This window comes from Giraffa tippelskirchi, chromosome 2, assembly GCF_054371585.1.
Source record: "Giraffa tippelskirchi isolate mGirTip1 chromosome 2, T2T-mGirTip1v1.2.pri, whole genome shotgun sequence".
Taxonomy (NCBI): Eukaryota; Metazoa; Chordata; class Mammalia; order Artiodactyla; family Giraffidae; genus Giraffa; species Giraffa tippelskirchi.
The window spans coordinates 38,398,203-38,410,558 of record NC_137276.1 but is presented as its reverse complement, the minus strand read 5'-3'; the positions used below and the strand labels follow the sequence as shown (position 1 = coordinate 38,410,558).

The 12,356-nt window shown below is 35.9% G+C and overlaps 1 protein-coding gene across 6 annotated transcripts in view; it reads left to right on the top strand.

The window, feature by feature from the left end:
• Positions 1-10,997, top strand: part of KIF20B (kinesin family member 20B) — an 83,550-nt gene extending 72,553 nt beyond the window's left edge. For 4 of the 6 annotated variants that reach the window (XM_081555666.1, XM_081555636.1, XM_081555658.1 and 1 more), the window contains exons 28-34: positions 360-470; positions 2,048-2,245; positions 3,024-3,092; positions 4,758-4,859; positions 5,267-5,417; positions 9,447-9,589; positions 10,746-10,997. In XM_081555666.1, the coding sequence (XP_081411792.1) occupies positions 360-470; positions 2,048-2,245; positions 3,024-3,092; positions 4,758-4,859; positions 5,267-5,417; positions 9,447-9,589; positions 10,746-10,823 (852 nt within the window). In that variant the 3' untranslated portion in view covers positions 10,824-10,997. The remainder of the gene's footprint in view (positions 1-359; positions 471-2,047; positions 2,246-3,023; positions 3,093-4,757; positions 4,860-5,266; positions 5,418-9,446; positions 9,590-10,745) is intronic. The other 2 variants (XM_081555674.1, XM_081555647.1) reach the window with 1 other exon arrangement.
• The last annotated feature ends 1,359 nt before the right edge of the window (positions 10,998-12,356 follow it).

Below are 12,356 nucleotides of genomic sequence, written 5' to 3'. Positions count from 1 at the left end.
TACAGACTGTGGTTTTGTTATTTAATGTCTCTGGGTCTCTATTTCCTATCTGGAAAGTAGAAATAGGAAGTCTAACTCTGAGTTGCAGTGAAAATAAAATGAGAGAATATATGTAAAACACCTTGGAACTTGAAAGTAATCTTTCAAATTTCTGTTTAGATCAGACTCAGAAGAGGCTGGAAAGTTGCCAAGTCTCTGAGCATGCAAAAGAGGAAGAAGGAGAGTTAGTTGGTCATTGAAGTCTTTAGTTACTTCCAATATTTAATTCATCCAAATCTTGATTTTATATTCTTTAGGTGAATTATTTTAATGTATATTAGGTTACAGCGGCTTGTTGCTTTAATATTTCCTTGCTTTAGGAAAAACAGACCACGGATATCCAGCCCACACAAATGAGTTCAACAGATCCTGGCAGGGTTGAAACTGAATCTCAGTCAACAAGTTTTGAAATTTCCAGGGGTGAAGTAGAGGTGGGTATTTGATAACACAGTCTGTTCTTTAGCCCTCTTTGCCGATGACCATTAATTACTAAATAACACTTGAAAGTATAATTTAATCAGCTGTTGAAGGTGTCTTGCTGTACAGTTAGCTATAAGTGCTCTTAGGGAGGAGAACTAAAGGCTTTTGAGGAGAGATGCGATTCTCCTGGGGAAATTTGATCCCCAAATGATACTGATCTCCTCAAAACAATACTGATCTCAAACAACAGATCTTTTAATATAAATAAATTTGATGGTCAGAAATAGGACATCCCACAAAAGATAAAATTTAGATGACCGTTTTCTCTCATAAGTAGTCCATTTAATAAGCATTCTAGTAAATAGTATTTTTTGGAAATTTTACCCACTTTACAACTTTATCACCAAATCCCAATAACCTCACAATGAAGTTTCTTTGGTTTGAAGTGGGCTTGGGGTTCTGTGACTCCTGTTGTGTAGCATAGAGTTTATCTGAGTGCCTATGAAATAGGTAAAAATCATATGTCACTTTTTGAAAATAAAATTACTTTTTAAAATATTTATTTCAAAAACATTTAATGGGAGCATTCATTGTTAGGAACTTTGCTAAGCCCTGAGGATAAAGACATAAGATCGCCATCCTGGAGGAGTAAGAATTCTAATAAGACAGGTATTTAATGACTGTCTTATTTGACCGTTTGGACTGAGTGTTATGAAGAAAGTGCTGAGAAGGGACACTGAGGAAGATAGGATGAATTTTGCTTGAGCGGCTGTGTAGAAAAAGTAACATTATACAGGGTCTTGAAGGCTAATGGAAGTTTACCAAGCAGAGAATGGGAAGAGAAAGACATTATAATTCAGGAAGATAACATAAGCCATTCCTTACAAGACTTCAGAAGAATCATGTTACTTCCACCACATGCTGTTAGTCACAGAAGCCGTTAAGGCCAGCCCCCATTCAGGGGAGAGGGAGTGAGACTCTCTCAATAGGAAGAATAGTATTCACAGCAAACTGTAGTTTACCACAATGAGGGTGCTTATTCCCTGGTAGCTCAGACGTTAAAAAATCTGCCTGCATTGTGCGAGACCTGGGTTCAATCCCTGGGTTGGGAAGATCCCCTGGAGAAGGGAGTGGCTACCCACTCCAATATTCTTGTCTGGAAAACCCCATGGACAGAGGAGCCTGGCAGACTATAGTCCATGGGGTCCCAAAGAGTTGGACACGACTGAGCAACTTTCAATAGACAATAGATAATGGAATAGATAGGGTGCTTATTAAAAATCCTAGACTCTTTGCTTCGAGATTCCTGATTAGTAAATTTGTGATAGAGTTCAAGAATTTTTTAAACTATTTCTCCAGAGGATTCTTATGATGATACAGGTTTGGGAAATACTGAGTACCATGTGTAAACCTGGAGAAGGTAGATGACAACTCAGTCTTTCTATCCCTGTTGTGTTGAGTTTGACCCAAACGTTTTATCTTTCCCAATTCATTGTTTTTAATAGGTATTTGAGAGAGGTAATTTTTGGCAATTTAGAAATTCATGTTCTGCAAATAAGATTTGTTTTCCTTTTAAATTCTGTTGTAGGATGGATCTGTAGTCCTTGATTCTTGTGAAGTGTCAACAGAAAATAATCAAAGCACTCGATTTCCAAAACCTGAGTTAGAGATTCAATTTACACCTTTACAGCCAAACAGAATGGCAGTGAAACACCCAGGTTGTACCTCACCAGTGACGGTTAAGATTCCCAAGGCCCGAAAGAGGAAGAGTCATGAAATGGAAGAGGTAAATACTTAACTATTAAGTGAACTAAACAAGTAAGTTTTATTATTGTTAAGTTCAGCTATACAGTTAAACTCTGTTACATTGCCCTCCTGTTCATAAGCACTAGTATTAGAGCCCAAAGTCATAGTTTATGGTATATTTAATACTCTTAAGAATGTTGCTGTGGTGAATAGTCCAGAAAGCTTGAGGATTTTAAAATGTGTAGATTTTTCCTTGTTTCAGTGAAGCTGTGATAGGTCAAATGGTGGTGAGTTGTAGTAGAAAGCTATTTCAGTATTCCAGTTCTGTTCATACTTAGTCACTCTCCCTCCAGTGGAATAGAAAAGGGATTAAGGATAAAGGAATTAGAGAAACTGAAATGACTGACTTGCTTGAATATAATCCTTGTGATTTAGTTAAAATCTTAGGTCTCTATGATCATAGTAGGTTTCAGAAGAGAAATTCTTTTTCTGTGAGCCAGTATGAAAATTTGTATCCTATTTAGTGGTAGGCCAAAAATGATTTACTTCTTGCTTCTGCAGCTTTCTGATTGTGGGGTTACCAACCTTCTATCATATTTTAGCCATGGAGGTTCAGCAAGTCACATAAACTTTCTGATTCTCATTTTCCTCCTTTTGAAATAAAGAATTAGATGTAATGTGTTTAAAATGTTTTGCTTTTGTTCCACCTGTGATAGGTACATAATAAGTGACAATATTTATGTTAAAAGCAATATTTATGTTTAAAACTCTTTAGCACAATAACTTTTCTCCAACTTGTCTTTTTCACTTCTTTAAAGAGTAGTGTATTTTCAAGCTGGTGGAAGAACAGAAATAATATTAAACATACTGCTGAGGCTCTCTGTCAGGTAATATATTTGATGAATGAATATTATTTAGCATATTTCTTGCTACACATGGAACACCTTAAGAGATTGTTTTGGAGAGCCTTAGTTAACTTTTATCCTATACTTAATACACTTAGATACCATTAAGATACAGATGACCCTTGGACAACATGAGGGCTCAGTGCCAGTCATTGTGCAGAAAAATCTCGTGTAACTTACAGTTGGCTCTCTGAGTGTGAGGTTCCTCATCCGTGGAATCAGCCAAAGTAGAGAGTGTACTTTGAGTAGTATTTACTATGGAAAAATATCAGTGTATAAGTGGACTCATGCATTTCAAACTTGTGTTGTTCAAGGGTCAACTCTACTGTTTGATTTCATCATCATCTGTTAACATAGTGGCTGACACCTATGTCAACTTGATTCCTTTTTTGCAAGGGAAAAGGAAAAATTGGCTGTGTTCTCTGAGTGTTTAAGAGACAGTTATTTTATTCATTTTACTGGTATATACTCCCCATTTCAGGATTACTTACAACAACATTGTAAGTAAATCATGTAGAAACTTTAAAGTTTTAACTGATTTTGCTTGGCTCTTTACTGCTGTAGTAAACAGTGTTGTGAAGTCTTCAGGAAAATAATTTATATAATGCTATCTTCTACTCTCATGAAGACTCCAAAGGGCTCTATTGAAAACAGCAAGTGTGATGGAGTTACAATCTTTCTTCCTTTGCTTTCCCTTATTACCATCTATCTGTCTTTCCTCTCTTTAGAAAATCTGCTTCTTGTCATCCTTATGACTTTACTTTGTAACTTGAATTCTGAGGTTCAGTCATGACTTCTCTCTCTTTCTGTTCTTGCCTTTTCCCCCCTTTTATGCTTATCATCTTTAGCACAGTTAGGATTTGCACAAGTTCATTTCAGTTAATACACTACAAAAGATTTTGTCTTAAATAAGGTTATGTGGGGAAAAAGAGTAAGATGTCATGCCTATTTAGTACTGAAGGCAGATTTTATTTCTTTACTATCATTTTTACCTGTGCTTATATTGAAGATTTTTGTTTTGTTTTCAGTGTTGCTAAGTACCAATTAGAGGTCATGCTCAGCATGATTTGGGAGTTGGGAAAAGGGTAGATATATTACTATGTTGTATTTTAAAGATGCGACTCAAGTAAAAGATGTTATCCCTTCATTTAACTAATGTAATTTCATTATGATGCATGTGAAAAAATCATACCTTCAATCATTTTGTAATAAAAACATACATCATCACACTGTGCACTTAAACCTACATATGTTATGCATCAGTAATATTTCACTGAAGGTGAAAAAATTGTGAGAAAAAAGTTGTCCCTTTAGTCAGGGTTTCTCAGCTTCAGCCTGATTGACATTTTTGGCCAGATATTTCTTTGTTTTGAAGAGTTTAATGTCTTGTACATTGTAGGGTTTCTTAGCAGTATTCCTGGCCTCTACCCACTAGTTGCCATTGAACCTGCCTCTTATCCCCAGCAATGACAACCATAAATATCTTCAGACATTGCCAGTGTCCCCTGGGGTCAGAATTGCTCCTGGTTAAGAACTATTTGCTTGGTTGGTTGGTTGTTTTTGTTCTTTTTTTCTTCCTCTGGAGTCTAGAGAGAGAAAGAATATGTTGTCAAGAAATTAATCAGTGCTGAACTTTATTATTTTTAGGACTTTGTGAAATTTGAAAATAAGAAGAATGCTACACCAAGAACTAATTTAAAATCCCCTGTTTCTGAGCATAGAAATTCTTCTGTCAAAAAGGAACAAAAGGTTTGTCTTTTAATTTGTCCAAAATTGACCATTTTCATAAGTTACATTTGTGAAGTAGATGATGAAAATAAAAATGTCAAATTTGATTAGTAATTATTCAGAAGTTGAGTTTTGTCCAATTATAACTCATTTATATTCCATTTTCTATTCATCTAATTCAGCTTAGGCTACATCACCTTTAACATTTGACAAGTAGCAGGTACTTCTTGATATATTCACCTCTGACTTAGCACTCTTATCACACTCATTCTCTGGCCCTTTCATCCCTCTCCTTATATTATTAACCCCAAGTTCCCTACCTGAGAATTTATAACTTGTGTCTGGCCTCTTTAATTCAGCTGTGGCTGTAACTGTTTCTTCTGACATGCCTCATTACCAATAACAAAAATAAAATGTTTGTTTATTAGGTTTCCATACACCCATCATTTAAGAAAACTTATTCTTTACGGAGTCACGCATCCACAATTGGTGTAAACGGGTCTGCTAAGAAAAAAGAAGGAACGCTACAGAAATTTGGAGACTTCTTACAACATTCTCCAACTATTCTTCAATCAAAAGGTTTGCACACTATTAATTAAATGACCCTTTAGGTTAGATGTATGGTGTTTTCTAATATCTGATTGGTATAAACTCAGCCACAGTGACTCTTACATCTCCAGTAGACATTGTTCTATGTTAGGTATTGAGGGAGGAACATGAAAGTATGATGTGCCTTGGTGTTCACTGTGTGGTGGAAGAAAACAATCTGTATTTAATAATTGATCCAGAGTAGCTTCCCAGGTGGTGCTAGTGGTAAACAACCTGCCTGCCAGTGCAAGAGATGTAAGAGACATGGGTTCGATCCCTGGGATGGAAAGATTCTGTGGGGAAGGGAATGGCAACCCACTCCACTATTCTTGCCTGGAGATACCTATGGATAGAGGAGCTTGGAGGGCTACAGTCCATGGGGTCGCACAGAGTTGGACACAACTGAAGTGACTTAGCACGCATGCATGCAGACTGCTTAATGCGTTATAGAGATACAAGGAAAGAACTATGGTAGTATTGGAGGAAAAGAACTGTTTGGGGGCTATGGGAAGATTTGATATTAATAGAAGAGATGGGATTTAACTTGGATATTGAAATACTGAAAGATTATACCTCCTAGAGGTAACCACTGTTAGTATTATGGTATATATTCTAGTGTTTTGTTCCTCTGCATGGATAAGTATTACCTAATCTTATGTACTGTATCAAAAACATATTTCTTTAAATATCTATTAAGTTTAGTTGCTTAATGCTTTTTTCTTTATAATGTAGACATATTAATACTCTGGTATTAATATGTACTAAGATATATATTCTCTCTATACACACATACATAAATACATACTTATATACACATCTACCAGAAAGAACAGTTTTAATATAAGTAGAGTACCAGGAAAGTGTAGGACTTGTACAGGCAGTTCTAGGTAGCAGTATGCATCTGGCATCTAGAATGTGGAGAGATTATTAGGAGGAATGGGGCAGGAAGGAGTGAGTTTTCATGTTTTCATGAAATTACCCGAGTGGTGGTGGTGGGATAAATTGGAGACTAGAGGTGGGGAGAATGAGGAGGGAAAGTGACTAAAAGCAGGGGGACAGTTGAATTGAGTCACATTAGTTGTGTAAAAATACTTTGTGTAAAAACTTACCACAGAGCTTCCCAAACTTTCTTGGTTCACAATGACCTTAATGTGTCAGTAATTTTTTTCAGTGCATCCATGCACCCAAAGAAACACCTAAATAGTCCCATCCATTAATACTTAAAGCCAAACAATCCCTGAAAATTTAGCTTCTGAAAATCCAGGTTGCTAAAATATGTCACCATCAAAAGGAAGGATATTGATACCTTTTGAAACTGTGAACTATCCTGAGTTGAGTGTCATTGTTTTCCTTAGAAATTTAAAATATTCCAAGTTGCTCTTGTGTGAGTTTGCTGCAGTATGTCTTGGCGCACAGTTTGGGAACTTCAGACTTAGATCCATTTGTGTATATACAGATATTTAAAAGTATACATTCTTTGAAAGGTATCATTTGTATAAGCATAGAAAATATCTGGAGAGGTAAACAGCAAATTGTTAAATGTCTTGATTTGAAGAGGTGGGACTTGTTATTTTAGGTTCTTAGGTATTCTACTTAATTATATTGACCATTGTTTATATTTATTTAGTTGCTAAGTTGTATCTGACCCTTTGCGACCCCATGGACTGTAGCCCACCAGGCTCCTCTGTCCATGGGATTTCTCAGGCAAGAATACTGGAGTGGGTTGCCATTTCCTTCTCCACGGGATCTTCCCGACCCAGGAATCGAACTTGGGTCTCCTACATTGCAGGTAGATTCTTTACTGACTGAGCTATGAGGGAAGCCCCTCTCCTTGAAAACATATTTCCTTTTGATATATAAACAATATATTGCCATAAAAAGCAATGCATATATGGTTTATATATTAAAAGGAAACATGTTTTCAAGTAGAGGGAAGTACCCAGATGGTAATGACTTCCCGACTTGGTTGATTTAGCTTAACAGCTTCCCTACTATATACCTGGTGTGGATTTTTTTTTTTTAAAACTCCTTTCTAGGAATATAATGATTCCCTGTTTTGGATTGTAACGGCAGTACATGTCTGTTGTTGATCACTTGGAAATAAGGGGAAAAAAGAAGAAAATAGAGGCTAGTTCTTAAAATTCTGTTGCTCTGATAACTACTCTTAATCCATTACTCAGTATCACTGGTCTCCCCATTTATCCCTTATGCCTATCTCTTATCCATTCAGTACATAGCAGCCAGAGTGGTCTTTTCAAAGTACAAATTATTTAAGCCATTTAAGTTTTTGTTTTCTTATTATCTTTTCCAGTAGGATATAAGCTCTACAAGTGCAACATGTCTGTCTTGTTTCCATCCTCGGCTCATAGTAGTGAGGGATTTTGAGGCTCCAACCCAAAATCCTATGTGTGATTTGTTTTTAGGCTGACCATGGGCTATTACAAAGGTTTTACCTGTTAGGCCTCATAAGGGAAAGCTGCCCTTCCCACATCAAACATGATACACAGCCAGTGCATTCCAGTCTTTGAAGGGAGTCAGTCAGTCAAGGACTCAGGTCTCCTGCTGGCCGTACTCTTACACATATCTGCATTCCTAGCCTGTGTGTGTGTGTTAGCCACTCAGTCGTGTCTGATTGTTTGTGACCCCATAGACTATAGCCTGCTAGGCTCCTCATCCATGGAATTCTCCAGGCAAGAATATTTTGTGGGTTGCCATTTCCTTCTCCAGGGAATCTTCCTGACCCAGGGATTGAACCCTGGTCTCCTGCATTGCAGGCAGATTCTTTTACCACTGAGCCACCACGGAATTCCTAGCCTAGGGGCCTTCATTTGGATGCTCCTAATTGAGTGCCTTCAGTAGAGAATGTCCTCAGGTGTCTCTGCTGAAGACCTTATGATGGAGAAGGAGAAGGAACCTTGGAGACACTTTTTTCCACTCTGACTGTACTTTTCCACTCCTACCCCTCCCCTCTGGTCTCCAGCACCAAGGTCCATAAAACTGCAAGTGCAGGAGCCTTTTGATGATGAGAGAACCACCACTTCTGTGCTGATCCACTTGACCCAGACCATACATTATTCCATGGGGGAGTGTGGAACAGGGTGGGAGTTGGTATGTTCTTAATTTAGCCTCTTGCTTGTTCAATTGCAGTAGATGGTTAAAGACTTTAACTTTCATGTTGACTTGTCTTAATTAGCTACTCTGACATCCGGCAGCTCAGCTCTTAGGCTCAGCTTAGCCCTTGACAGGTAGACACTTAATTCTGCATATTTCCTTAAATATTTTCTTTAAAAAAAATTATTTGATATCATATATATATATATATGGATTTTATATCCAGAAGTTTTCCCAAAGGAAATGTTTTCTGCTCAAATCAGTATGTGTCTGTTAAAATAAATAAATACATAAATAAATAAAGCAGATGTACAAGGTAAGAAATTGAAAACTTCCTTTTCAACTTCCTAGTAACGATCAACTGTTAAAAATTTGGTTTCTATCTTTTAATCTATGTATCTGTGTGCATGTGTTTGTTAACTAGAAGTAAATGGCTCACAATTACAAGTTACTTTTACTTTAATATTCATGTGGACATCTTTACATGTGAATACTGAACTAGCTCTGCCACCTTATTCTTAATGCTACATCGTCCACTATGTATGTATACTGATCTTTTCCTTAAATGTAGTATAAACCTCTTCCAAGTCATTAAAGATGCCTCAGTTTTACTGGTGGTAGTATAATTTACCAATATGTAAATTTACCAATAGTAAACTTACCAAATTTACAAAATTTCAACCTTTACGATATGTTGAACATTAGTGAAGTGATATTTTATTTATTTGCCTTCTGTTTTTGCTGTTGATCATTAAGTCGTATATTTATTGGCCATTTCTTTGTTTTCTATTCATGTCCTTTCACCATTTATAAATTGCAGTGCTTTTTAATATGGCTCTTTATGAAGGATTTATAATATTTGCAATTAGGAAACTATTTCAGGATTTAACTGATAAATATTTTTCATAGCAAAGAAGATAATTGAAACGATGAGCTCTTCAAAGTTCTCAAATGTAGAAGTAAGTAAAGAAAATGTCTCTCAACCAAAACGGGCCAAACGAAAATTATACACAAAGGAAATTTCATCTCCTATTGATATATCTGGCCAAGTGGTAAGCTACTATTTCAGTTCTCTTAAAAGTAAAACTCTTTATGTTCTTTTTAATTCTGAAGTACTCTTACAATTTGAATTATATAGTGGTTTGAATCTTTTATTCTGTACACCAAATCTCGTAAAACTTGCTTTAAAAGTTATACTATTGGTATTGGATATGTTAAGTTTATAGTAATTGAATGTAAATGCTGCATTAATGTATACAAGTGTCACATGCATCTGCATTTGTAAACTCCTTAGAATTCTAGAACTTTAATTCCATCAATAGAATTATCACTGTTTAATAATTTATTGGCTTCTAACGTCTGTTTTTCATGTTAGCTTTATCATAAGAGTTGTACAAATCTGGGCCTAAGTCTGCCTGGTAAAAATATAGACTTGACATTCAGTCATTTCCTCCCACTTTCCCTCTAAGGCTTCCATGTTCTCTTAAGAAAAGACTGTAGTTTGTCATCGTGACTCTCTGACTCATTCTCCTTACTCAGAACACACTGTTCTATTACAGGGAAAGTTCTAATTTTCTATCATGCTTGCATTTGCCTAGTGGGTAAAAGTGAAGATAGGAAAGTAATTAAAGGAAAAGCCTTCAACAGGAAGTGGCCAAGAAAAATCAGGAGAGACCTTTTTGTAACAGTAGCTGTCAGATAAAAGATAGACACTTGAAGCAAGTAGTAAAGAATTAGGGTCATTAGGACATGCTTTTCAAAGTGCTGTTCTCTTGGTTACTTTTTTCTATTTGTCTGATAAATACATGATTTTCTCCTTTGGCTGAAATTGTTTCTTAGTTGCAAAATAATGCTCTTTTTACTTGTTATTGCAAAAAATAATTTCTTAAAAATTACTTGAGATACTTGTCTCAAAATATTTTAGTAAATTTTCAAACTATATATGTCCTGAATTCAGTAAAAGTATGGATTTCTTTAATTTTAGAATGAGGTGGTGTTATAAGAATCTTTTATAAAGTCTACTGCCTTAGGCATGCTTTTTTATAGAAGATGGTGTAACTGCAGTCCAGGAGGACAAAAATTACTGTCATGTACTTATTATTTCAGTTATTAAACACTGAAATATAAACATATCTTATTAATTGTAAGTAAGGTTTCATTTTTACTTTTATTTTCACTTATAAAAATTTGTGAAATTGTTAATTTCAGATTTTGATGGACCATAAAGTGAAAGAAAGCGATCATCAGATTCTCAAACGACGACTTCGAACCAAAACAGTCAAATAAATCACATGTGGAGAATATTTTAATATAAATTTTATATTCATAATCATTGTAACTCGTATCGTGACATTTTAAAAATAATTGTATATACTATGTTGCATCAAATTCCTTTGTATATACATTGTTATTTTGTACTGGTATAATTTTAATTCAATAAAGAAAACATGTCAACAATAAGTTTACTTGCCTACTTTTCTAAGGCTTTTAAATAATAGCTTCTTTTCATAATAGCTTCTTTTTAATAATAGCTTCTTTTATCCTAGGCTTGGGCCCAGTGAGGAGCCAAGGAAAGATGCTATGGTTTTTGTTTGTGTTTATATACATAGATGTTGTAAGTTAGATCTTTGGTTTACTGATATTTAACTGTTGTAGGACTTGCTTTTAGTGCATCTGTTAGGAAATACAGGTGATTTTACTTATCTGTTTGTACAGGAAGTAAGTGTGTATAGGTCATCTGGTTGCTAAAATGTGCACATATTTTAGAAAAGATCTCAGGTTTTTAATTAGAATGTCTTTTATTTTTAAATAATAGAATAGAGTTGGCTTTCTGATTTTTTTTTAGGACACAGAGGATTAGAAGCAGAAAGTTAGAAGGGAAGAGGAGATAACATCTAGTGGCCAAAAAATAACACTGTTATCTAAGAAAGATAGAATTTTAGTCCGTACACGCGCTGCAACTAGAGAGTAGCCCCCACTCTCTGCAACTAGAGAAAGCCCACATGCCACAGCAAAGACCCAGTGCAACCAAAAGATAAATAAATAATAAATTAAAGCCATAAGTAGAGAGAAAACTGCAGTGAGGGAAGGAAGATCAGTGACTGCCTTGAAGTTGTGGTCAGGAGATGGAATCTGAGGACATGAGGGAACTTCTTGGGGGAATGGCTATGTTCTGTGCCTTGAGTGTTCTGTATTCTGTATGCAATCTCTAAAAATAAAATTGTCTTTGAATTAATTTTATTGCTTGAAATATAAAGCTGGGAAAAAAGATTTTAAAATAAGCACCAAAACTGCAATGAAGTACCATTCTGTGGAGACCAGAATAGCTAAAATTAGAAAGACTGACAATACCAAATGAAAGATTCTGGCTTCTAGCATGTATATTTAAAGAAAAAAATTTTTTCCCCTCTAGAGTAACTGCACTCGTTCTTTATTGTGGCAAGAGATCACATTTTGGAAAATGTTTTGGAGGCATTTTTTGACCTAAGATTCAGTTCAGTTGCTCAGTTTTGTCTAACTCTTTGCAACCTCATGGACTGTAGCACGCCAGGCCTCCCTGTCCATCACCAACTCCCGGAGCTTACGCAAACTCATGTCCATTGAGTTGGTGATGCCATCCAGCCATTTCATCCTCTGTTATCCCCTTCTCCTCCTGCCTTCAATCTTCCTCAGCATCAGGGTCTTTTCAGATGAGTCAGTTCTTCACATCAGGTAGCCAAAGTATTGGAGCTTCAGCATCAGTCCTTCCAGTGAATATTCAGGACTGATTTCCTTTAGGATGGACTGGTTGGATCTCCTTGCAGTCCAAGGGACTCTCAA